General features: G+C 45.2%; 1 protein-coding gene across 8 annotated transcripts in view; it reads left to right on the top strand.

Annotated features, from left to right (window-relative positions):
- Positions 1-9534: 9534 nt before the first annotated feature.
- The window catches only part of EBF1 (EBF transcription factor 1), a 378896-nt gene continuing 362145 nt past the window's right edge, over positions 9535-26285 (top strand). For all 8 annotated transcript variants that reach the window (XM_083726224.1, XM_083726220.1, XM_083726223.1 and 5 more), the window contains exons 1-4: positions 9535-10762; positions 12431-12587; positions 13218-13281; positions 14279-14334. In XM_083726224.1, the coding sequence (XP_083582350.1) occupies positions 10629-10762; positions 12431-12587; positions 13218-13281; positions 14279-14334 (411 nt within the window). In that variant the 5' untranslated portion in view covers positions 9535-10628. The remainder of the gene's footprint in view (positions 10763-12430; positions 12588-13217; positions 13282-14278; positions 14335-26285) is intronic.

Below are 26285 nucleotides of genomic sequence, written 5' to 3'. Positions count from 1 at the left end.
TTTCCTGACAACAGGGCAGACTTTGGTAATGTGGTACCCTGAGTGAGCCCAAAATTTGGCTCCCACAAATGGATCTTTCCACTTACGGATCTTCTCAATTTTGTGCTGCCTCAGCTCACCATTCTGTGCGGGGGAACCACCCACACTGCCCTAAATCCGGCACTGCTGACAGCTCTCAGCACGCTTAACAAACTACATCTCTCAGGGTTCTTTGGGCAAAACCATGCCTGTTAAAGTCAATTAAGGGTGCTTTAAATGTATGTGGTGGATGAGACCAAAATATACTGTTGGAGAGAAAATGCATTCCCTTGAATGCCTCCAAACTGTCCCCCTCCCAAAAAAAGGTTTGGGGAGGATCAGGAAATCCCCCAGAAGAGCTTGCAGGGGGCGGGGAGTGGAATCATTCCGCTTGTCAATGCGGAACTGATCACCTTTGCATGATGCTGAATTCACCCCATATTGTGAAAGAAAATGATATTTAAACGGTATTTTGAGCGAAAAGACATATTAAAACTTTTTTTTTAAAAAAGGACATATTAAAACTTTAAAAAAAACAAACAAACTGGAATGAAATAATGGGTAAAACATGTGAAAGTGACATGGAACAGAAGGATGACTACATAGGTTCACCCATCCCTAGCTAAGAAAGATGGGAGGGCAAAAGGAGACATCAGAAGACAAGATGTTGCCCTGAAGCCAAGTGAATCTTAAACCATAGAGTTGGTGGTGGGGTGTGTGCAAAAAGAGCAACTTGGATGGGGAAACTGCACCACCCGGTTGGATTGGGAAGGGACCATCATTTCACTTGCCAAAATGATTAGGGCCAAATCTGAGTATCATTTCATGGGGAGGAATTTGTTTCCAAATCCCATCAGGTATATGAGGTCATCAGGCAGAACCCCCTTACCCTGTTTCCCATCCCTTTGAGGTACAGGAGGCTTATTTTGGAGCACAGGGCGGGGGTGGGGATGAATCTTAGGATCAGTGGGGAAACAGCACTATTTGCAGTAAGCCTGTTTCTTTCTCCAGGATTTATGTTCTTTGTGAACTCTGTGAAACGGAGTGAGGGAGCAATATCTCTGTTCTCTGTAAATGAGAGGGAGAGCATTTTTAAAACCTTAGCTTGGGTCTGTAAGGCATAAACCCTATGCATGTTATATTAGATTCTCAGCAGACCACCACCCTGAACATTGGTGTGAGACCTTTGGAATCTTTAGCACAAAGATGAATCCTGTGTTCTGCCTTCAGTGCCAATGTCCTGTGCACATTCCTGTGGGGGGAGGACTTCAGAGACCAGTTCCCATGTGTCCTCTCTCATCCACTGCAAAAGTGGTCAGGAAAACTGACTGCTGTCCCCACTTTCATGCAATCCAGCTCACTCCACTCCCACTTTCCTCATTCAAAACAGAGTCAAACGTTTGCGAGACTAACAGGACAGAGTTCTTCATGTTGTGTCCTGTTCCCTTTGCTGTAGCAAGTGGATAAGCCAAAGTTCCTCACAAATGCGTTATCCATGCTGAAGAGGACTCTAAGGAGCTCCATCTCCATCCTGTGGCAGGTGAACATGGTAGGAACCTGACATTATATAAACTGCCACTCATCTAGGTCAGACAGGCAGATTCTTGGTGCACCTTCCCATCTTGCAAAAACCAAGGTACTGTAAAACACCTATTGTTAATAGCTGCAAATGAACAAATGTAGGAATTCCCCCCTCCTTCCTTTCAACCAGTTCTCATTTTACTGGTGCCACTGGCAAAACTCACTTTTTCCAAGAAGCCTTTGGCATAACTCCTGACTCCTTATTCAACTCAGCCAAAGTGCACCTCACTTAACTGGACACATACATGTTCTTCCTCTCTCACTTTCAACTCCATCCTCCTCTCACGCCTCTTCTGTCTTCCATCATGTCGGATTTTAAATTGCAACCTCCTCAGGGCAGAGATTCCTGTCTTTCTGTTTGCTGCTCTGGACAGTTGCATACACTTTAGGATCGGACAACGATATTCATTTCTTTGTAACATTTGTACACTGCTTCATTGTCAAAACCTCTGAACTGAACATAAAATATACATTAAAATTCCTATTCCCCTTTGCACATGGTGTGGTAAAGGAGCTGTCCGTGTCAGCAGTGAACTCTCTGGTTCTAGAGACTCAACCAAAGCCATCTTTAATGACTTTTCAGCACCAGGCAAATTCCTGTTTTTATTTTCCAGTGCTTTGCTAAGTACACTACTAAGAGGTATTTCACTTTATGAAGCATATTTATATATATATTTATTTATATGAGCTTCTGCATCTTGCTGTGGTTTGAATGTGTATTTTCTCTCCACGTGGTCATTTCTGTGACTGAAATTGTACAATTTGATTTGATTGTATTCTGATATGATATGGTATGGGTTTTTATTTGATTGCCGCATTACAATAAGTTGTTGTTGTGGGTGGTGGTGGTGGCAATGTGATTTTAATTGGTTGTAATTGTTCATTGCCCTGAAAACTAAGGTGGTAAGGAACTTGATAAATATGACTAAAAATAAATAGGTTTGCCTAGGAATGCAACCTTACTTGAGAAGAAAAATTCAAACTGGCATTTCCTGGTTGTTATATGACAAGGGAAAGGGCTTGCCAGAATTTTTTGTCTAGATACTTTGCAAGCTCTTCCGTACTAGATGGGAGCTGATTGTCAAAATTATGTCTGATAATAAAAATTTATAGGCATTATCTAAAAAATGCTCAGTAAGTGTTGTTTGCTTTAAAACCACAATTAAATATCTCTTCTCCTCCTGGCATGACATGATCATACCCCCCTGAGGATATTGTGCATTCACTCCTTCCATATTTGGGGAGGGGTGAGATAAATATGCAATGTTCCTTCCTTAACTATGTGAGGAGGAAGGTTACTGCTCTTGCCTGGTGTGACTCATGTGTAATGCCTTCAGCCTATGACTTTTTCCTCAACCCTGTTGCTGATTGATCCCCATATACAATACAGAATACATATGCCTGTCATCAGGCCTGGCAGGTTTGCCTGTGGATGTGATATTTGGTTCGTGCTCCTATAAAATTGAGGTGACCAGAAGATTGGGCTGGACGACTTTAAATTCATTCCTACTCTGTAATTGCAATCCGTAATTTAAAAATGGGTTACATGTATCCAAAGTGCCCGCTCCCCACACGTTATACACAAGACCCTTTAAAAGTTAATGCAAGAACTCCCCACCCCCAACCCCTGTAGCAACAAAGGCATTTAGGAACTTGTTATGATAATGACTTGTGTTTGGACAGTTTTTAAGCCGGATGTTTAGCTGAGGAATTTTTATAGTTTTAACTATTTTGGCATGTGATTGTGTTTGAGATGATTTTGCTTGCTATTCTGATTCAACATGACAAAAAGCAACGTCAAAAAGGAAGGACAGAAGAAGTACCGAGATTCCTTGCTACCTCTTTGATTTTTGTTTTGTTTTCTGCAGACTCCCCTCTCCTTTGGTGCTTCAGAGTCATATTCCTTTCACAACCCAATGCCAAGCCTGAATGAAGGGGACTTGAAAGCAGACTCACATGCACTGGAGAACTGGAGAAACATATACAGCCTGGTGTGTGCTCTGCACACAGGCAGAGATAATCATAGAATCATAGAAATGTAGAATTGGAGGGGACCCTGAGGATCATCTAGTCCAACCCCCTGCAATTTGCAGCTGTCCCATACAGGGCTTGAACCTGCAATCTTGGCATTATCGGCCCCACACTCTAACCAACTGAGCTATTCAAAGCGATTGCTCAGTTGCAATTACAATCATTTAAATGTGAGCAAGTTTTAAATCTAGCTGAGAGGCAGAGTTATTTCCAAAGGTACATTGATGGCAAATAACAAAAATATGAAGGAGGGGGATGCGAAAGAAGAAGTATGATAATGTTGATTGTGTGGTGTCATTTTTCTGGTTAAGCAAAAGGACTGTTGCAATGATTCCAGGTCAGCAGAGAACAAGCCACTTTCAGGTTATAAATTAGTACTAGCCACTACCTACTGGGGAGGAGAGGGGATATCCTGAAACAGCGAGCATAGTTTTATCATTGAGGAAGGCAGCTTTCCTCCTGCCCACGTGAACAGACCTGGAGAGCAAAGGCTGCCAACAGTGCCCCTTGCATTGATCCAAGTTCTGCATTTATCTGATCGTTACTCCTTCTCCTGGCATGTGCAGAGCTCTGGAAAAGAAACAATTGGGATCGGTGCAAATTGCTTTTAATTGTAAAGAATATCGCAGAGTTAAAACATTTGGCCTAGAAAATGATATAATTATTGCAACGGGGGGAGACTACATGCAGTGAGGTAGTTTCAACAACTGGAAGGGACATGTACTTTTCTACTCAGATGGGAATGCATTTAATCCAGAGCTCATCCGGTCTTTTTTTCAGTGCTACAGCACAGTCCTGAAAGTAATATTCCTATATTCATAAAATTGTAAGGCTGCCATCGCATGGCCCCCACTGGAGGATTTGTATGGCTGCATCACAATCCTAGATTTACAGGGGTGGCAAGCTACGCAAGCAGGCTTGGCAGCCCATCATCACCATCAAAATGTAATACCTAAGAAAAGGTCAAAACAAATATTTTCAAATACTCAAAATCCCTCCATTTTTCTCCAGTTTCACCATTTTGATTATTTAGAATCAGAAATTTCAATGCAAAATCCAAGTGCGAAGCTTTAAGCTCGAAATTGGGATGCTTTAGGCTTGTTGGCGTCCTGTGATTATTTCGATTTTGGCAGGCTTCAAACACAAGCTTTCAACTGTCAAGTGCTCATTGCTATGGCATGTTATTGATCAAATGTCAGATACTAAAGGCATTGCATGTTTTTCATCAAACACTATAAGATTTTAAAGCGCTGTTATATGTCAACTAACAAACACCTTCTAATATTCTATATTTTTTGCATGTCAACCATCAAATGATGTCAAATGTGATTGTAGCTTTCTTTCTTTCTAAGCTTATGGTGGAGACCTCAGTGGGAAGAACAACTGAAAGGCAGCTTGCTGATCATTAGTGATCATACTCTGCAGTGTAGAAGGGATCTTTTTTGTTGTTCTACCACATGGGATCCGCAAGATCATGAAGCCCCACCTTTCCCGCTTCCTTTTGGTTTTGGTTACCTCCCCACCCCATCCCAATCACAGCTGCACTAAAATCCTGGATACCTGAATTGTTTTCAGCCAGGCAGCAATCACTTTTCCATCAGAGGAGACCAGAATGAAAGGCTGAAACAACTATCCAAGAAGTTCCTTCTACTGATGAGAGTTGTTTCACCCTACACTTCTTTGTCTAATTGGCTACACCTCCTTTCCTAAATGTCAGCCCTTGCCATGACTACATTCATTGGCTAAAAAATGCTACAGGCTGGTTTCTTATAAAGGAAATGAACAAAATAGACATTTTGCCTCATATATCAGGTCATACAAAGGCTTGCTTTATTTGTTTTGTAAATGAAAGCTTGGACTACGTGGCTCATCTAGAGGAGCATCTGTCCCCTTGCCTTCTTGCATAGAGCATGACCCAGAATTATCTGCAATAGCTTCCCCCAACCTAATGACCTCCAGATTTTTTGGGCAGCACCTCCCATCATTTCTGACCTCTGGCAATGTTGAGTGGGGCCAATTGGAGTTGTAATCCAAAGCCTCTGAAGAGCCTCAGGTTGGGGAAGGCTGATCTACAGTTGGAAAAAACATGCATACATTCCATGACAGATGCTGTGGAGTGTATTCATGGGATGTAGACCATTAGAAAAACACTGCGATAGACAACTATGTGTCAGTGGTCCATGCAATCAGATATGAAATGTCACCGCAAGTTGATGATCAGATGTTGCCATATTGATATATATCAATATCAGTTGGCCAATATCTGTTATCGTTGGTTGTTAAATATGAACAACAACAAAATATTTTAGATGATATTCAAAGAGTATTCAAGCATCCAGAGAATACTTGGAGAATATTTGACTCCAACTTTGGAAAATAGAAAGTTTAAAAGAATCTTAGGAAATTTAATTTCAGCTCAAAAAGTGGGTTTATTAAGCATGTGCAGAGTGCCTTCACCACTAACTAATTACAACCATGTCCTATAAACATGGGCTTATTTTAGGTGGAAGTAGGTTTTATGCTAGGAGGGGGCAAAACCGAGTTATCGGTGACACAATTGGTCAGTTAAGTATTTTTATTTATTTACTTGATTGATTGGGGGGCACCTGCCCCCCTGCACCCCCCTGGCTATGCCCACGCCTACAAAACTTGGAATAAGGAGCAAGGTACCAGGTCCTCAGGCTTTGGGACTTTCAGGTAGATTTGAAGCCAACTACCTCCCCCTAGTGAAATTAACTATGCATGTGTTTGATTAAGTTGAATGGAGAATGTACATAAATGCAGGTATTATTCTGTGCTGACCAGGTGATTGTGTGAACTCCTGCTGACTCTGTCAGTTTAATATTTATTCATATATAGAGGATTTCTGGCCCACCCATCACCATAAGGATCCCAGATAGTTTGCAGAAAATAATAATGATAATATCAGTAAAGGTTACATAGGAATATTAAATATTAAGTCTGCACACAATGCAGATTTTATGACCATTCACTGTTCAACTCAGATGAACCCTGTACAGCACATGCCCCTATTTGTATACTCAGTGAGACTCTGGTAAAGCAATGCACTCCATTGCCAGATTTCTTGATCTTCACAAATATGTCAGTTAAAATGAAGCTGAATTTTGTACTCGCAGCAGTCTTTGACTTGTGGGGTTTTAGACACTATGCTGCATACATGTGTTGCCCTCTTCATTCAATCTTCATTTGAAATACAGGCAGACAGAAGTACCTACAAAGAGCTATGGATGTTCAAAATGGCCCCATGGAAATAAATGAAATCGGATCTCTGTCAGTGGTTACCTGTCTGCCTTCCTGGAAATCAGTTTATAAACCGATGTTTGTCTGTGTGTCTATCTATAATCATCTGTTATATTATCTGCATATTGAGGCAAGTGAATTTTGAAAGAGGCTCTTTATCAATACGCTGCAATACAAGGTGTTAGAACCACATTATTTGCATGTTTTTGCAAGCGTGAACAACGTCGGTGCAACACTTGTGCAGATTTACACGTGTAGACACGGACAAAAAGAAAGAAGGAAAGTCGGAGAAAAAGTCTTCTTTGCGAGAAGGGCTGGGAGAGGATACCAAGCCCGCAGTCTTTGGGCAGGAAAAGAGAAAAGAACAAGTCAAGTCTCTGGCTGCAACTTCCTAACGATCAGTTGATTTACCCTGGGAGGATAAAGCGTTTGTTTTTGCGCCACGTTATTATAAAAAGGCTGACCAGGCTTGTCAAAGTGCCCCTCTCCATATGCTAGCACCGCTGATGAGAAGTTGCTCTTTGGGGAGATTCCGACACGCATGGAGAGGTTTGGGGCGGAGGGCTAGATCACTTTTAGGGAAGATAAGCAGTTAGGGGGCACGCACGAAGATGTCCCGCTAGACGTCAAGTACGAGAAAGCGGGAGGCTCTGGCACTTGGCGATCAAGGCGATCAAGAGAGGAAGGAAAGGGAACGCGGGGAGAGTTTTGACGCACGGAGACTTAAGTCAGCTCCAGAATTTGAGTCGGTTCCAGAACGATGCTTGCAGCGGAAATGTTGCAGAGTGTGCGTGTATGGGTATGTAATCTCTCTCTCTCTCTCTCTCTCTCTGGAGAGAGAGGGGTGGTTCTTGAGAGCGTTTGTGCGAAGAAACTGCCACAAAGATACGTGTTACACGTGTGGCGCTCGTGTGCATGCATCACTGGGTTTCTTTCAACTGTCTTCGTCGTCTTCTCTTTCTCGGAACAAATCAAGCAAGAAAAAGAAAATAGTGGGCTTGTGTATGTATATTTTAAAAAACCATCGCCGCTAACCCCGTCCATTTGAACCACAGCGTCCTATTTGAGACACGTGTTTCCAAGACTCCGGACTACAAGAATGAAAAACCATCACCATTCTAATGGAAATCGTTCTAAACTGAAGTGAAACTCTTTTCTTTCAGGAAGGAGTCCTTTCTCCATTCTGCCCCACCACTCCCCATCCTAAAAAAGAATTACCCGACCTTCCTGGATTTGAAAGAGGGATAAAACGAGCCCATTAGGCACTTTTTAAACTGATGCGCCCTTGGTTTATTGATAAAGGAGAAAAGAAATAATAATTTTTATGCCCTTGGTGGGGCGAGAAGTGGCACTTCCTCGTCGGAGAGTGACTTCTACTATGTGGAGGCCACGTGAAAAGAAATAAGGGAGGACGAGAGAGAAATAATAATAATAATAATAATAATAATAACGCGCTGAGCTAACTGCGCAATGAAGACTCCGAACGACGGGTTCTTATTTTAAAAAACACAAGGCATATTTTGTGTGGGTGCTTTTGTTTCGGGTTTTTTTTGCAAGCATCTGCCTTATGACCTCGTCCGACTATAAATTAGAAACAAATCCCACGAATCTCTCGATGATGGGGTGAGGGGGGAACTGTACAATCGGTCGTGAGAGTGAAATTAACAATGCGGACGGATCATCTGCTCTTTTTTTAAAAAAGAGGAACACCAGCTTGGTGGTGGGTGACAGCTGTGCTCACAAAATCGTCTCCATTATGGAAAGGATGGTGGGGGTTGCATCCAGTCGGAAGGGCCTGTCACTGTGGCCCGCAACAACAACAGCAACAACAGCAGCAGCAGCCGCAGCAACAACAGCATTGGAGGACGTTCCTCTTTTTTAATTTTTAATATTATTTTTTTTGTGGTTTGCTGAAGGGCTGCACAGCACGAAAGTAACCCCACCCGCACCTTGGGCACGTAACTTTGGGACGGGCGGCGGACGAATCGTCGAGGCAGCGGGAAGAAAGACCTTGGTCCCTGTGCCCATTTCACGCGAAACCTGGAGGGCAAACTCGCCTCTTTCGATCGGGGGGAGGCTGCTATATTGGAAATATTTAACTCGATGTGCTGGAGAGGGAAAAAGAAACCCAAACTGCAGCCACCTTTGGTTTAGCGATGGGATCGCGAGAGGCCAAGAGCGAGCAATCAGTTGCTGGACGGCGCGCCTCGCCAGCCCGAACTTCCACGCGTCTTAAAACAAAAACAACACCACGAGGCTGCTGCCGGAGAGCCAGCGCGCTGCTCTCCGCCTGCATTTGCGCCTTTCCACTCCGATCCTGCCTCTTCCCAACCCGATCCTGTCCCCTTTTCCCCTTCCTTCCTCCCTTCCTTCCTTCTCCTCACCGCCCGCGGCTCTCGCGCCCTGGCTGGCAACTTTCTCCGGTCTTTTCCCGGCGAGGCGAGCGGGGCGGGGCGATGCTAATGAGCGGGGCGTATTCCCCCGGCCCGCCGCGCGACGCACCTCGGAGTTCCTCGCCGCCCATTGGCGAGCCGCGGCGCGGCCGAGGAAGTTGTGACGCTATGCAAATGGAGAGGGCGGCGCCGGGCCCGGGCCGGGCCCCGCCCCCTGCCCGCTGGGGCTGCTGCGCTCGTGTTTGGCTGCGGGGAGAGTCGGAACGGATTCCATTGGGAAAGACTGCAAATCACTCCGGTTCCAGCGCGTGGGGGGGAGGGAAGAAGGGGGAGGGAAGAAGCCAAGAGGATCGCCGTCCACCCGCGGAGGCTGCTGCTGCTGCTGCTCCTGCTGCTTACCTTTGCCGGCGTGTCTTCCTCTCTCGCTCTCTCCAGCAGCCAGCCGGCAGCTTCCTGCGCTGGGGAAGAAAGGCAGGAGAGAGAGAGAGGAGCCAGAGGAGCTCCGGAGAAAGAAAAAAAAAGCAAATATATATATTAATATATACATATTAAAGAAAGAGGGGGAAAAGATCTTTGGCTGGAGGGAAAGAAAAGCCAGGAAGAAAAGGCACCAGAAAGAAGAGCGCGCGGGAGGCAGCAAACTTGCCGCTCTCTTGTCACTGGAAAATGACACTTGAGGTAGCCAAGGGCGCCGCCGCCGCCGCAGCAAAAGCCGCCGCCGCTCCAGTCGATCCTATTGTTTCTTAAACTGCCTTCTTTCTCCGGCGATCCCAAGGAGGGTGACTTCGGCGCGGAACGGGGACGGCGCCTTCGTCCTCCGGCTTCTGGCGCGATCCCGGCCAGCGAACAAACGATCGCCGTCATCTTCATCTTCATCATCATTTTTTTAAAAAAAAAATTATTATTGTTGTTATTCTTCTCCTCCAAAGGCCACTCCGCCACGCAGCCTCGACAAGAACCAGCTCGCCACCAGCCAAGCCAAGAGCATCCGCGGCCAACCCCGGGGGAGGGCGATTTCGGTCCCCCTCTGGATTCTCTCTCGTTTTGTTTTTCCTCCCCCGCTGCTGCTGCTGCTTCTCCCTTTCAATGTCTGTGTTTGATTTTCTCTGATTTGCTTTGATTCCAGCAGCGGTTCCAGAGAAAAAGAAAGAAAGCAAAGCAAAGAGCGAGAAAGAGAGAGAGAGAGAAAGCAAGCAAGAGAAAAAAAACACACTCCCTGGCGATTTATTATCATCAACACTATTCTTTGTTGTTGTGTTTTGTGTTGTTGTCGTTCTCTCTCTCTTAGATCTATATTATTAGTATTTTTTAAGAAGAAGGGAGGGTCCTGGTTGCTTTTAATTCATGTTTGGGATCCAGGAAAGCATTCAGCGGAGTGGGAGCAGCATGAAGGAAGAGCCCCTCGGCGCGGGCATGAACGCGGTCAGGACCTGGATGCAGGGCGCCGGCGTCCTGGATGCAAACACGGCCGCGCAGAGGTACGTAGGCGCTGGCGCAGCATCCCTCGCTCCCCTTGCCTTGCCCTCCTCTCCCTTCTTGTCTCGGCAGGCTACCTCTCCAGCAACACCAGCTCCCCGCAGCCGACTTTTTGCCTGCAGGACTTTTGCGCTGGGGCCACTTTTTGTTGTTGCTAGCGCCTTGTCAGTGGCGTCTTTACGCGCCTTGGCTTTTCCTTCCTAGTTGGGCAAACACGTCTTTCTCTGTCTCTCGCTCACACTTTCCATTTCCCCTCCTCCTCCCCAAAATGGTTTTCACAATATGTTTACTCTTCCGATGCCCCCAGTCTCATAACCGTCTCTCCATCTCTCAAAAAAGCTACATTAATAGGTGCAACGCTCTTCCTTCCCCAGCATAACCCTCCAGAAGATATAAGCACTAATGCGAATTGACCCCCATTTCCTCCCAAAGCCTCGATTTTTGTGAGTGAGTTGCAACAGGCAATGAACTTTTTCTAGATGCAAAACCTTTGCAATATTTATTGGTAGTCATCCTCCTCCTCCGCGGATGCTCTTCCCGCCCTCCACAACCTTGCATTCTGCAAAGCCTCTGTCCCGGACATCTCTAAATCTTTCTCTTTCACACACCCCTCTTGCTGTCCGTGTTTGCGCGGAAGCAAGTCCGAATTATTGCCGTGGGACTCGCCTCCAAGCCAGCCCTGGTTCGGATTGCAGCCTGGGGCGCATTTGCTAAGACGGATCCGGAACCAAGAGCCAACTCTCGGTTTTAACTGTCATGTTCGGCTGTATTTCACGTCCATCCTTCTCTGCCCAGTACCACCCCCAGGAAAAATGCCCCTCTGAGGAAGGGAAAGTTCTGCAGGGACAACCCAAAGGTTGAAATGTTTAAAGTTTTCCTAGGCAGCCTGTGGCGGGATGGTTCCCACCGCAAAGAACCGGAGAGGCGATGGAGCCAGAGGCGCTCTTAAAAGCTCGGGCGGAAAGATAAGGCACATGGCGGGTTTCCCTGACAGCTGAGGCCAGAGCGGAGGGGACTGCGAAAGAACAGCGCTGGGAAAGCAAAGCTCAGCTATCTCGGGCAGCTTAAAGCAATCTATAATTCAACCTGAGCTTTACAAAGTGGAAATAGAAGGTTTGTGGGTGGAGGGGGGTGTTTCAGGAGCAAAATAAATGTTTCATAAAAAAAATAAAATCATAATCACTTTGGAGAGCATTGTTTCTTCCTTTCTGGCTCCGAGGAGCCAGCTCCAACACGGGAGAGAAAGAAAGAAAGAAAGAAAGAAAGAAAGACAACAAAATAGCTGAATCACTAAGTTTGCCTCCCCTGTAGGACTGAGCCACCTGCTCTGGTTTCTCCTTCGGGCTAGTGAGTTTCACAGAATTTTCTGCTGGAGAATAGGAGGACCAGGCCTGAAATGGACGTGGGTGAGGGCCCTTTAGCTGTGACCCGAAAGCTTGCTGGGCATTTTAGAAAGCCGTGCGGGACCCTGGCCTGGGACTTGGAGTGCTTTCCGGCTCGCTAGCCCCGGCGCCCCTTACTCGGTGGCGTCTAGTGCCCTAACTCCAGCGAGGGTGACCAGAAAGGCGGGCAGGGGTGGCATGTGGGAAAGAGACCCCCTTGGAGATGGGAGTTAAGAGGGTCTTGGGACCGCCTCGGGGCTCTCTAACCGTGTGTGTCTTTGGCTGCAGCGGGGTGGGCCTGGCCCGGGCTCATTTCGAGAAGCAGCCGCCTTCCAACTTGAGGAAATCGAACTTCTTCCACTTCGTGCTGGCTCTGTACGACCGGCAGGGGCAGCCGGTGGAGATCGAGCGCACCGCCTTCGTGGGCTTCGTGGAGAAGGAGAAAGTAAGTGAACGTGTGAAGTGCGGGGTGGGTGGGTGGGTGGGTGGTGAAGGGGCTCCGACTGCCTCACCTGCGAATTGTAACCCTCCCCCACCCCTTGCACAGCCCATCACCAGGCAGAAAGAGAGAGAGAGGGAAGGAGCGCAATCCCACACCTCCATGCCTTAAAATTAGCTTTGCAACTATTTTGCACGCTATTGGGAGCGGGGGCATAACATTGCCTTTGCAAAATCCCTGCCAGACGATTCGCCTTCCAAACGCTCGCAGGGTCCCTTTCTCCCCTCAGAACCTCCACCCCAACTGAGCCAGTTTGACAACTTCATGCCACTACAACGCCCCCACCCCGTCGAGTGTCTTCGTGACATCAAGGCGTGCCCCTCCATCCCTGGGCTTCCCTCGTGGGCTTCTCTTCGGTTGCAGCGCTGCCCCAGGTCTCTCTTTCTTTTGGCACTCTTGGTTAAGTGCTTCATGCTAAATCCCCGCTTGAATGGGAAAAAGGAAAAAGAAAGAAAGCGGGATGTGTGTGCTTGTGTGTAGAAACTAAGAACAAAGTAAAGAAAAGCGCAGAGTGAGTTTGGAGCGTCCCGGTGGTCTGCGATCGTTCTTATATGTGTGCGCCCCTTTTCCATTCAGGAAGCCAACAGCGAAAAGACGAACAACGGGATCCATTACCGGCTGCAGCTCCTCTACAGCAATGGTGAGCCCCTTTCCTGGCTCGGCCCAACCCTGACAGCTCGCGGCGGCTTGAAAGCTCTAGGGAGCTCCCTGGCTCAAATGAACTGTTTACTCCTGGAAGTGAGAAGCCGGGGAGGGGAGAAGGGCTCGCCTCGTCGGGATGCTTTAGGGGGGAAATGGATCAGAGGAAAAGAAAAGGGGAAAAGCCACCTCTCCAGTAGTCCCATAAGGCAGGACAGGTTCGCTTTCCTTCCCCACGTGGCGACTGCTTTCGCTTTGCATGTTCCCAGCTCACCAGACACAACGTTCCACTTTGGTCAGTCAAACATGGAGGTCGCCAAGGCGGAGCAGGGAGGGGCAGCTGCCCCCTCCAAATCAATGTAAATCAATAAAAATGCATAGCAAACGGAGGTTCTGTCCCCCAAAGCCCTGCTCCCCTAATAAAAGGCCCACCCTCCAAAAAAAATCTTGTCTACGACCATGCAGTCAAACTCAAGGAAAAGAGGGAAAACTCTATTTTCGCCTCCACTCTCCCTTATAATATATATGCACTGGGGTGGGGTGGGGGTTAAGGCGGGGTGACAAGTCAGACTGGGACCGATGGGGGCAAAGGGACACCGGAAGATGTCTCGAGGAAGATCTCTACGCGCCATCCAAAAAAAGAAGGGAGGGGTGTCTTCGAAGTGCTTGTGTGCATGCTGGAGTGACAAGGAATTTGAACCCGGGTTCACTTGCTTTTCGGAATGCTTACGTCGTTGTTATTTTCGCGAACCATCCCCCAATTTTTTTTTAGGGTTGTGCTTGGTAATGATGACAATAAATAACAGTAACAATAATAGTGATTATTATGACAATCGGTTCCAAGGCCCTTTCCCCTTGCTCCTGGACAGCAGAGTAACCGAAGTTCAAGAAAACACCGATCTGTCCATTTTGTCATTTTCTGCATTATTTATCGGAACGACGCTCTTGATTAATTTATTTCTCTTCCCCACTCCCCATTCCCCCTCTCCTGCTCGTAGGGATCAGAACAGAACAGGATTTTTATGTCCGCTTAATCGACTCCATGACAAAACAAGTAAGTTCCTCCCGTCTTAATTCGTGCCTGTATACTTTCTTCCTCGGAGAGATCAAGCTGTGTCTGGGGTGGTTGCAGGGGGCGCGCAGGCAACGCGTTTGGTTCGGTTCGCCGCGGGTTGCAGGAAGCTGAGACTGGGGGCTGGCTCGGGAGACCAGTTGGTTGGTTGCCTGTGTGCGTCCCCAGAATTGCGGAGCCGGCGATCGACACGGGGAGGTCAAGGCGCGTAACGTGCGACTGCTTTTGCGTGCACGCTGCGACAGGCCAATGCAGCCCAGTCCCTCTTCTTGGGGGAAGGCGCAGCCGCTCGGGCAACTTGACACAGATCAGCAAATTAGGGGAGGAGAGGGGGTTGGCTTTTTCTTCTCTCCCCACCCCAAGATACCAATTCCATTTCAGCCCCTTTGCTGTCCTGACCAAGTTTACCCCGAAGTAAACCCCACTTGGCTCGAGAGACCTTTGTTCCAACTGTCTGCCCGCGGATCCTGGCTTTGCACGGCCGGGTGAAGTTGATAAACTCCTATCCAAACCAGTCCCACAAAGACCTGGTTTCTTGGGCGAGAGCCGGAGGATATTTTCTAACATCGGCCAGAGTTTTCAAACGGGCCTCATCTTCTGGTTCGATCCCTGTACGGGACAGCTATATATATTCCTGCATTGCGAGGGGTTGGACTAGATGATCCTGAGGACCCTTTCCAATTCTATGATTCTGCTAAGAGCGGACGGGGCGCATTAGGTGCGAAGGATTTCTCTCTCTTTCCCCCACCCTCACATTTCCTACTCCAAATTCCTAGCCTCTTAAAAGTCCAGGTAGAGGAGAGAGCCAGCAGGCCTAACGGTTAGAGCACAGAAAGGGGGGAAGTCCGCCTAAAGCAGGAGCGATGAGATGACGGAGGGATGAAGTCCATCCGCTTGGAAAGGAAAGCGCGCCTGCGGCTGCAGAGCCCAGAGCAAGCCGCGCGCAGCTCAGGCGAAAGAGCGCTTTGCAATCGGCGTTTGGCTGCGATGGGCAAAGCGCCTCCTGCTCCCGGTTTTAGATTGGCCGGGAGCCAGGGCGGGGTGAAGGCGCCGCCGCCTTAAAGGTACAGGATCGCCGTCACAGCCTCCTCGCCAACCTCTCTAATGGGCCAGGGCCAAATAAGGAACTGAGATCGGGTTGCGGCCAGAAGGAGGAGGAGGAGGAGAGGCGGGGAGGGCAATGTTATTTGTCACACACACAGAGAGATTAATTTTGTCTCCCCCCAAATCCGAAGTTTTAATTAGGCACAGTTGCTGTTTGAAATAAATAAATAACGTGCGGCTTCCTACTCCCTGAAGGCGTTCAGATCACAGGATTCTTCTCTCCCCCGCCCCCAACTCACTTTAATTATACGAAGGAAAAGAAATAGAAAACAAACACAGCCACGCAAAAACAGCAACCAGCCAGTGTAGCAAATATTTATCCTTCTCTTATTTGCAATGACATTGCTAGTGTTTTTTGGTGGTTGGTTTTTGGGGTGCGGGGAGTGGGGGACAGCGATTAACTCATTAGAGCTTTGCAGCTGTATAACTAGGCAGTGAAATGTATGCCGGGAGGTTAAGTGACTGTTTTAGAAATGCTACGTTCAAATACAAGCCTAGTTTTAATTTGTAATATGGGGAGCTGTTCCTGTGATGCAGCCTAATTTTGAGTATGACATTTGCTTCAGAACGCTCAAGTGTGTGTGTGTGTGTGTGTGTGTGTGTGTACATACCCAAAGCCAAGCAATTGTGTTTGCAGGTAAAAGGCTACACACAGAGAGAGAACCAAAACAGGAGGCAAGAATTTTGCCTCCCCAAATCACAATAATTTTGTGCTATGATTTAATTAAAAATATTTCTTTTTTAAAAAATAATAATCTAAAATTAAAATACTTTATAATCAGATCTGATTAGCATTCATGTTAATCATTTGAAGTAATCAGTTGAGGTACATAGTCTTATTCAAGTTTTGTTTTTCTATAAAGTTGGGTTTTTTTGTGTAGGAGGGGTTGCTCCACTTTAAAGAGGCCAGACAAAATCTCCAACATTTGCACACATTTATAAACCAGTTTCTGGGTGTTTCAAATTCTGCCTTCAAAAACTTTTATTGCTTGGCTTTGTTTTTGGTGGCTTTTTGACACCAAACCAGAAAGGTCAAAGTGCTGAGTTTGTTTTAGAACACTGTCTTTGATGGTCCCTAAACATCTTTTCCTGCTATTGATGGCTGTCTTACAATAGAAAGAAAAAGAAAGAAAATGAAGTAATTATGTTAGACAATTCCATCGTTCAGATACAGCTAATTGAAAGATACTCTTTTGAAAGAGTCTGTAGCAGGAGCTGAAACAAAAACAGGAACAATTCTCTAACAACAAGTCTCGAAAAAGTGGTGATCAGAATTGGCTGAAAATGGATCTGTCAGCTCATATTTAAATTGGCAGAAGCCCTCACAGTGCTTTGGGGTGTGTCTTGTGTATTTCATGAGGAATTGTTACAAAAATACCATTAAATATTATAATTGAACAGCTTTTATATTACAGTCATGTAAGAGATGATGTTTCCACCTTTCATAATTATGATCCCCTGGTGGAAAGCGACTATTTGAGTTTCTATAGCTTTAAAGCACTTTCCTTTAACAAGGCACTTTGCTTATGATTGCATTGTTGTCAAATCATCTGTGAGTTTTCTTAAGAAAATAAAAGGTGAATAGTCTGCCATCCTTCACTTAAATACAATGTTGAGATTTAAGAAGCCTGAATGCAGGATTGCAGCCTTTGTTTGTTTGTAGCATTTATAATATAGATATTACAGGCTATAATCACCTTTGGCGGATGTCTCAATTCCCCCACCCCCTTCTGTATCTAAATCTGCAGTGAGGAAAAATACAGTATCTTTTTCTGAGTTTGGGGTGGGATCGAAGAGTATCACTGACAAATAACATAGACAGAACCAAGATCCGAGGGAGAATGTTGATACAGAACTACATTAAAAGCCTCTTCTGGATGTCGATGTGAATGTAGAAAATAGCAAGCTGGTGGATACAAGTGTGTTGTGTTATTTGCTTCCTTGTTAGGCCCACGAATGTGTTCAGAAGTGGCACATGTGCCTTTAAATATAATCAGTGGCTGTATCAGTTTTTGTGCGTGTGGTGATCTGATTATTATTTCTGGAAAGCAAAGACGCTTGCTAAATTTCTGCTCGAAACAAATTTGCTTGGGAGGTCTTGAAGCCTGTGCGCTAGTTAATCAAGAAAGGAAGGTCAGTGCTACATAGGGCTTGCCAACGTGTCCAAATGTGGAGACATCACTAGCGGTTTAGCGCAGAGTGTGCATAATATATAGGAGATTCCCGAGTAACTTTCAGCTTGTAATTGAATTGTGCAAAGCCTGGTTGGAAAAAAAAATCTTTAATCTTTAATGCAAGTTAAACATATATTGTCAACCTACTTAGAGGGGCAGTATTCCAGTACACACGACTCAGAACAAATTGGATAATGGAATGATGACTCCGAAATGAAACTGTGGCAGGAGCATGCATGCCTTAATGGGGTGGCGTCAGCGGGAGACTTGCGCACGTGCCTTCGTCAACAATGACTGTCCTAGACGGCAGTCACTGTTTCAAAGACATTTGTTGCAAATATTATTTTTTAAAAAATATATCTGAAAAGGTTAATGAACAAATAGGTTGTCCCCTAGGAATGTGTCAGTGAAGAGACACCATTGAAGGGAAAGGGTGGTTTAAATCTATAGTGATATTGACATAAGCATGTAGGTTAATCATTTAATTCAGAAAAATAAACTTTAATAGATGGTTTATTATCCACAGTGATTGCAATCACTTTCATTCAATTGTATTAGTATTATTATTATTTCTTTGTTTAAATGTCTGGATGCTTGAGACTCTGTATGAAAGTCATAGACAGATGCTGGGCTTGAGATATTGCTTTTAAAAAAAATAAAGCAGGTCGTAATAGAGTTTTATGAGTCATGGATATTATCCCAACGTCATCTGTATGTTTTTTAAAAAAACAACCCCTAAAGCCTAAGAATAGACAAGGGTATATTTTGGGTAGAAATCTTGAAATAGTTACTCATGAATAAGCCATTGTTGGCTTAAATGGGACAGTACCTGCATGCAACTGCTTGCCTATATTTAGCAGTCTCCAATACTGCCTAAGAAATTAGACTTGAGTCCTGGTATAGTGACAAAGCTTACCCCAATTGGTCTTCAGTGAGAGCTGATTTAGGCTTATGGGCATTAATTTTGTCTCTGCATGCATATAAGCAAACACCCAATCTTACTTCCCTTGCCCCAAACATGTGAATTTGTCCCTGAAGTTTTAACATTAGTCAGACCTTCAAGTGTGTGCATGTATCATGTTGTGTTTATGTGTCTATATCGCACTTGGCATTGGACATATTGGCAATGTAAAGCTGGATGCCGTGGGTGCTTCTCAGCTCTGGAATGATGTGCATGTAAATATAGATGTGTGCAACCTGATAAACAATACCCTACACTGAACAACGTTAAGTTCTCTTCAGTGCTGAGAGCAGATCTTTTCACAGTTCAGTCCTAATGCACTTCGTAGAAATAAGTAGAGCTGTTTCCTGCAGAACTTTCCCCCATGTAAGGCATTCTAGATGCCATATCAAACATTGTTTCAAATAACTCTATAGATTTCTGTTCCCTCCCCTCCCTGCCGCTGAGCATGATGCACATGGTACATATGTAGTTTTCCATTTTTGCTCCGATCCTGCTGTGCCAATGCACACAGGTATTCAATCAGCTCTCTGCTCAGCATATTGCATGGTTCTGTGGCTGGCACATTGGCGATTAAAATATTATGAATCCATTCAGAAAAGAACTGTGCAGAATCTGAGCTATTGAGCACAATGCGCCTTTGAAAACGCAAGAGAGAAAGTTTGCAATCGAGCCAGGTTCCAGCAGCTTCAGTGTTCCTTTGGTTGCATGTCAGAAAGTGCAGGTGATTTTAATTTCCTCATACGGAGAAGAATGCAGAAGTCTGAAATTTGCATGCATGATCAGGACCTGTGTGTTTGGGAAAATGTAAACTCATCACAGTGGAAAATGTGTTGTTTGGAGTCTGGGGGTGAAAACAAAGCTGAGGATTTTGGAGCGACTGCCTGGGCCAGATGGCCTAGTGCATTCCCAGTCTGGCAGCCCAACTGCTCCCTCCTGTATAATATACAGCCATTTGTTCTGGGATATTTACGCTAGAGTTGTTTCCATGTGAATGTTTGAGAAGCGTTGAAAACGAACATATTAAGGGGGGCAAAAATTTTATTTAATTCATGTGAATTCAAGTTGATTAGTGAGCCAACATGCCAGGGATGAGAGAATGAGAACAATGAATAGTGTCTTTTGGTTTAGGGCTGTTGAGCAAGAAAAATAATCACTATATTTTGGGGGCCAGTCTGGGAAATCCCTTATTGCTCTACCTATTCAAACATTATAGCAAATAATGAGAGGCTGCTCTGCAGCCGGAAATCAGAATTAGTGGCTGGTTAAATATTGCAAGTGGAAATTATTTTAATCCAGAATCTAAGCACTCGTTCCTAAATATTTCCAAGGCTTTATCAGTACAACATGATGGTCTGAACCCTTATGATTGGTATTTTATGATTATCTAAATACCCAGTGCCCCTTCTCCAGACACAGACCTATGGATGCAACCTGATGTATAAAATGCTTCTTTTATCTGGACACCTATTTGTCTGCATAATGTTAGATAGCACTCAGATATCCCAAGTGGTAAGAGATAATTTGCTGGATATAGGGACATAGGGATTGGTTTGTGACCATTTATGTACATTGGGTTACCGCATATCCAGTGGTGGTGTTCAGCTAACAGAAGACTGCTGCCACCAGAAAGGGGATTTGGGCAATTTCAGGCAATTATCCCACCCATCCCTGCAGCCCGCCTCACCTGCCATAAATATGGTGCAGAGGTTTGGAGGAGTGGGTGGGGAGAAATTGCTAAAAAACAACTTATTGCCCTATTCTGCAGATGAAAACCTTACTGCCTGCTCAGCAACATTGTTGGATACAACCCATGGGCTCCAATCCAGCTAAAGTTAGTTGCTCCTAAGTAACATTGCAGCTAATGGAACAAGTTAGTTAAGACTGTAGAGCACGTCCCGCTGGAATATCCAAATCTGTGCATTTTTAAAAAACCCAGTGTGGTTGGACATATATCCCAATGAGTCAGAGGTCCTGTTCTGGAGGGGGTTGCACTCCTACTGAGTGAACCAGTGAATAGTTTGGTTTGCTCCTAGAATAATTGTTGTTGAGGAGCACCTCTTTTCAGCTTTGGCTGGTTCACCAGCTGTTGCCGTCCTATGACAGGGAGAACCTGGCTACTGTGGCCCATGTGCTGATAACCTCATGTTTGGATTACTCTATGTCAGTGTTTCCCAACCTTGTGCCTCCAGATGTTTTTGGCCTACAACTCCCATCATCCCTAGCTAGCAAGACCAGTGGTCAGGGATGATGGGAGTTGTAGGCCAAAAACATCTGGAGGCACAAGGTTGGGAAACACTGCTCTATGTGAAGCTGCCCTGGAAGTTTTGTTGCATGTGGCTAGGCTCCTGTCAGAGCAGTGGTGGGCTTCAAAATTTCAGTGGCTCCCTGGGCAATGCCAAAATTCACCCCCTTCCACCTCTCACTTTCTGTTATTCATCATTGTTCCTGTTCCCTCTCAGTTTGGCACCCAGTGTGGGCGAACCATTCGTGTTCCCTTAAATCCACCTCTGGTCAGAGGCGGCCTGCAGTGAGCACAAATTGTGGAAGAACTGCAGTGGCTTCTAATATGTGACTGAGCCAGTTTCATGGTTTTGGTACTTGTGTACAGAAAGCCCCAAACAACTTGGAAACTCAATTCCTGGGGGAACACCTGCTGCTCTATAGACCAGCCTGTATATTAAAGTCAGCTAAGGTGGCTCTCAACAGCCTCACCATTTTTTGATATTTGTTTGGCAGCGTTATGGGGGAGAGGCTTCTCGGTGGGGGCACCTTGCCTTTGGAATGCTCTTCCCTTATAATAGGATGGATGCTGATTCTGTTTTGCTTTGGGCACCAGACTCAGGCCTTCCTCAACATTTAATGTCAGACTATTTGTCCTGACCTCTTCAGGTTGCTGTGCATTTTCTCCTGTTCTTAAGCTGTTGAGTGTTTTTTGTGTTGCTTTTAACTTGTAACCCACTTTGAAATCACTAGCAATGAAGAGCAGGATAGAAACGTTTTTAATAAGTAGTAGTAGTATGTATATATGTATGTCTGTATTTATTTATACCCTGCCCATCTGACTGGGTTTCCCCAGCCACTCTGGGCGGCTCCCAACAGAATATTAATAACACGATAAAACATCAAACATTAAAAACTTCCCTAAACAAGGCTGCCTTCAGATGTCTTCTAAAAGCCATTTATTAAAAGTTATTTCTAAATTAATAAACATAATGGTCCTAGTTGGAGCTAAGGGGAAAGGATTTAATTGCCCTTTTAATATACTTTTCCAACCTCCTATCAAGACATACCCCAGAGTTAAAACTATAAAAGACAAACACACCCACACCGGGGGGAAATTGCATCACATGGTTGTTTATTTCTTTACCCATGTGGGTTATGGTGTACATTTGCAAAATTATTTTTAGTACCTACAGTAGTCTAACTTTATACTGGGGAACTTTCACTTCACTTCTTCCTAATTTATTGATCTCCTTTTGTAACTGGGTTTCACTGGAGCAGAGCCCTGCATAACTTTGACAATTATCCCACCAGAGGTCTGGGTTTCATGAACAGAGCATGAAAAATATTTGGAAGTATTTAGCTCAATACACCATTTTCTTTTAATGCATACAATAGAAGGGTGGTGTGTGTTTTTTAAAGGAATCATAATTTAGCAACTTCCTGTAGTGGGACCTGAGTTTCTGTCAGATGCAAAGATCTGAGACTGTTCTTCCTTCCGTCCTGAAACCAACTGTTGTAAATGTTTGCCGCCATGGTTTGTGAGCACAGACGGCAACTGTAAGCTAACCAGTCAGCCCCACACTTCTTATATTGTGCCATTTGTGAGAAGAGGTAACATCCTAAGAGTGGCTTAGAGAGCCAAAATAGAGTGGCACCCTGTGTATCCTGTTATCTGTGTATCCTGTTCACACACTGAGGGGGGATTCTTTTGGTCTTCCAAGCCCTTCATTGCAGCTTAGAGGTCTGCAAACTTATTCTTCTGAATAAATCTTGGTAATGCTGCAAGGGAAGGATAACAAGAGGCTGTTCTCCACAGGCCCTTAATGATTTATATATCTGCAACATTCTAGACACTCGCATGTCAAGTTTAGCCAAGTAACACTAAGGACCACTTCTTGCAATTTCTCTGCCCAAGACGGTCTCTTTCCTCCCCTTTGACTGGATTTCACTCTGCAGCAGGCAAAGTGTTCATGGGACTTGGCCAGTCCTTTTTTTTTGTATGCTCTTGCTTTTGGATGGTGTGGGTCATGTGCACTGCACTGTTTCTGCATGAACACATGGTGCATCAACCTGCTCAACGTAGTTGGGTGACATGGATCTAATTTCCCTGGTGCTTGTGCACAGATCCTAAGCACCTTGGATGGACCAGGCTCACATATAATGTAGGGGCAATCTTGGCAGGAATGTTGCATCGGTGTGTTTGTATGTCAAGTCGGACCAGCTTTCTAAGCATTGTCTAAACTGACCGGTAGTGGCTCTCCAGGGTTTCAGGCAGGGAGTTTTTCCAGGCCTACCTGGAGCTGCCAGGGACTGAACCTGGGACTTTCTGCATGCAAAGCAGATGCTCTGCCACTGAGCTAAGGCCCTTCCCAACACATGCATGGCATTTAATGCAATTCGTTGAACAGCTATTATCAGTAAACAATCTGAAATGCAGGTAAAATTGTGAACTGGCTTGCTTTTTTGTTCTTGCAAAGAAGGAAATACTGAGGAGCATCTGCACAACCCAACACGTGTGTGTGTGTGTGTGTGTGTGTGTGTGTGTGTGTCTGTGGGGGGGGTTAGGGTTGCCAACTTTCAAATCCGCACATGCAGCTCTCTCTTCAAGCACAGTTTGATAGGCAGCAATTGGCAGGTGATAATGCTTAGCTGCAAAAGTGGTGCCTGCTGATTTATGCAAATCGAAGCTTTGTTATAGGGCAGGAGAGGGTTGCTTTTGCTTTTATCTAGTTGGCAATCCTAAAGGAAATGCGAAACCTTTGGTAAGCTCTATGTGTGGCTCATAGAATGGGAGCTGAAAGAAGGTAGGCAGTGTCCATCTCCCAGCCATGCTCGAGTCTTCTGTTTTAATACATGCAGTTGCCTTGATAATAGCTGAGTGCAAAGAAATTGAAGTGAGCCCCTAGTGCATCGCAAGGCTAAGGATGTTATGCACGTAAGCAAAAGGACTGCTGATGTTAAACACAACAGACAGGTGATTAGATACCACACTGTTGACTCTGTTTGTTCATTATTGCTATTTAGCTGGGTTTTGTTTTTTAAAAAGTAGGTACCTGGAGGTTAAGTAAGCATAGCAGATGCATGGAGAGGAAGTGAAGAAAGGGAGGGAATTAAATCTGCTTGCTCTTATTTGTAGCTGCTAGTGAAGCTGATGTTGCTGCAATTAAACTCACATTGACTCCGGTGCCAGCAAGATTGGCAGCTGAGCATGCACAGTGGTGGGGCTTCAACATTTTCAGTTCTTACTTAAGTAGGGGGTGGGATCCTTTGGGGCCCTACTGTGCTGTATTAAATGCAAAATCAATTATTCAGTGCAAAACACCATTGCCCCAGCTTCGCTGGCTTTTTGGCAGCACCCAGATAACCTGACATATCAAATGCAATTAAGCCTTTGGTATTCTTCCATTCCTGTGGTCAAAAAGTCCACTCTTGATAACATAAAAACCCCACAGCATCAATCACCCGTGTTTCCTTTTGATTCTAGGAAGATTTTTTAAAAAATCTAAACCTGCAAAAATCACAGTAGACTAAAACTTCATTTATTTAAATAATAGATTTATATTAAATGAACCTGTATCTGGTCATGATGATTTGCGGGTAAACCTCTACTTGTAAATATTCCTTAAAAATTCCAAGAGGCAAATCATTGTGTGTTTTTTAAAAGCACAATCTGATGTAGGAATTAGTATAGTGTTTACTTGCACAGATCCAGAACTCTGTGTGCACTCCAGTGTGCACCCAGACCTCCTTACATGGAGTGGTTTCCTCATTCACTTTAATTGTGTGCAAGACTCCGTCCACGGGAATGTTTTTCTGCCTCTCTGCACAGCAGATCCCCCTCACCTGCAAGAGATCTCTGGATGACCACAAATGCTTTTAACATGAGGGTTTCTCTGTGTTTCCAAGCCTAAGGACTTGTAAGTTAGAGCTGGTTCAAGCAACTCTGCAAGGTGCGCGGCTGAGTCTGGGTGAAACTGCCTCACGGCACCTTAGGGAGATGGGATGTTTCAAACCACCCCTAGTTCTCCTTGCACATCCAAAACCCACTTCATCTGCATGCACTGGCTTTGCACGTACAGAGGGATTTTAACATGGAGTGCTTTCAAGTAAGTCACCATTATGGAAAAGTATGAATCAGCTCCAAGTTCCACTGAAGCCAGTGAGATGTGCCTGTAAATAGGTGAGTGGATATGGAGTTGTCTAGCCCAGTGCAGTTCACTCTAACTCAGTAGTGGGAGCCAGATGTGGCCCTCCAGGGCCTCTCTATCTGGTGCTCAGCAGCCCTATTTCACACCTTCAAGTATTTTTTTTTTTTGCCTAACTGGAATGTATCCTTGGACAGATCATGCCTCTGGGTTGCCTGGAATGAAGGATATATATATAGTGTGTGTGTGTGTGTGTGTGTGTGTGTGTGTGTGTGTGTGTGTAAACAAGCCCGCTGTATAAAGGTAAACATTTGCTGGTTCCCACAATTTTGCTTCTCACCCCTGGCATGGGGCCCCCTGCCATGTGCCCAGATGGCACTGTGGACATTGATCAGATACTGGCTCTAACGGGCATCAATTCTTAAAGACTTCAGGCACCAATCCTTAGCAGCCCTGATCCCCAAGATCTGCTTAAATGAGAGATGCTGATGGTTGGACTCGGCATGCAACTAACTTGCAATGCTACCGAGCTGCATCGCTTTCTCTAACCATTTTCCCCCTTGCAGTACTGAGCTCAGATCCTGCTAAGCATGTCAGGATGGGAAGCCAGTGGCTTTTCAAATGGAAAAGAGAAACACACTTGGTATACAAAGCCCCAGTGGGTGAAACAAGTGCAACAATATATGCAAAGGAGCACAGGCTGAAATCCCTCTGAAATGCAAGCTAAGATCTTGGTTGATGAGAAAGGGATAAGATCTGGATCCAGGGAAGACACCCCCCCCCCCACAAACCCTCTGCAATAAAGTTAGATGCTGAGAAAGTCCCTCTGTACAAGCTCTGTTAGAGCTTTCTTAAAAAGTGACGTTGGCGTGAAGGCTGCAGAATGCTACAGCAACATCAGTGCTATTATTTACGGCACTACTAAATCATATTAAAATATAGTATACCGTACTGGAGTGTGATAATACTATGTTTAAGCAATTACTTTTGCTGGCTAAGATTCATGACTGCTGCACAGGCAAACCTCACCCCCTCCTATCGCTTTCAGTGGGCAACCTTTTCAAAAGCAAAGTTACCGCAGTGCCAAGCCGTCTCATTTTATGCATGGCTTTGTTCCGCTTGTTTAGCTGTACTAGTTTGCTTGAGCTGGCCACGCACACACACACACACACACACACACACACACAGGAATTTTACTTGTTGGTTTGTGTTAGGGATGCCATGAAATGACTTATACTTTTAAAAGCAAAGTTTTTATGCAGTACCCTTTTTAGTAAGGGTGTGCCAAATGATGCTGCGGACTGCAGCTCTGGCATCATTGAA

This window comes from Podarcis gaigeae, assembly GCF_964106915.1.
Source record: "Podarcis gaigeae genome assembly, chromosome: 2".
Classification (NCBI taxonomy): Eukaryota; Metazoa; Chordata; class Lepidosauria; order Squamata; family Lacertidae; genus Podarcis; species Podarcis gaigeae.
Note: the sequence above shows the minus strand (reverse complement) of the source record. Positions and strands in the feature narration are given on the sequence as shown.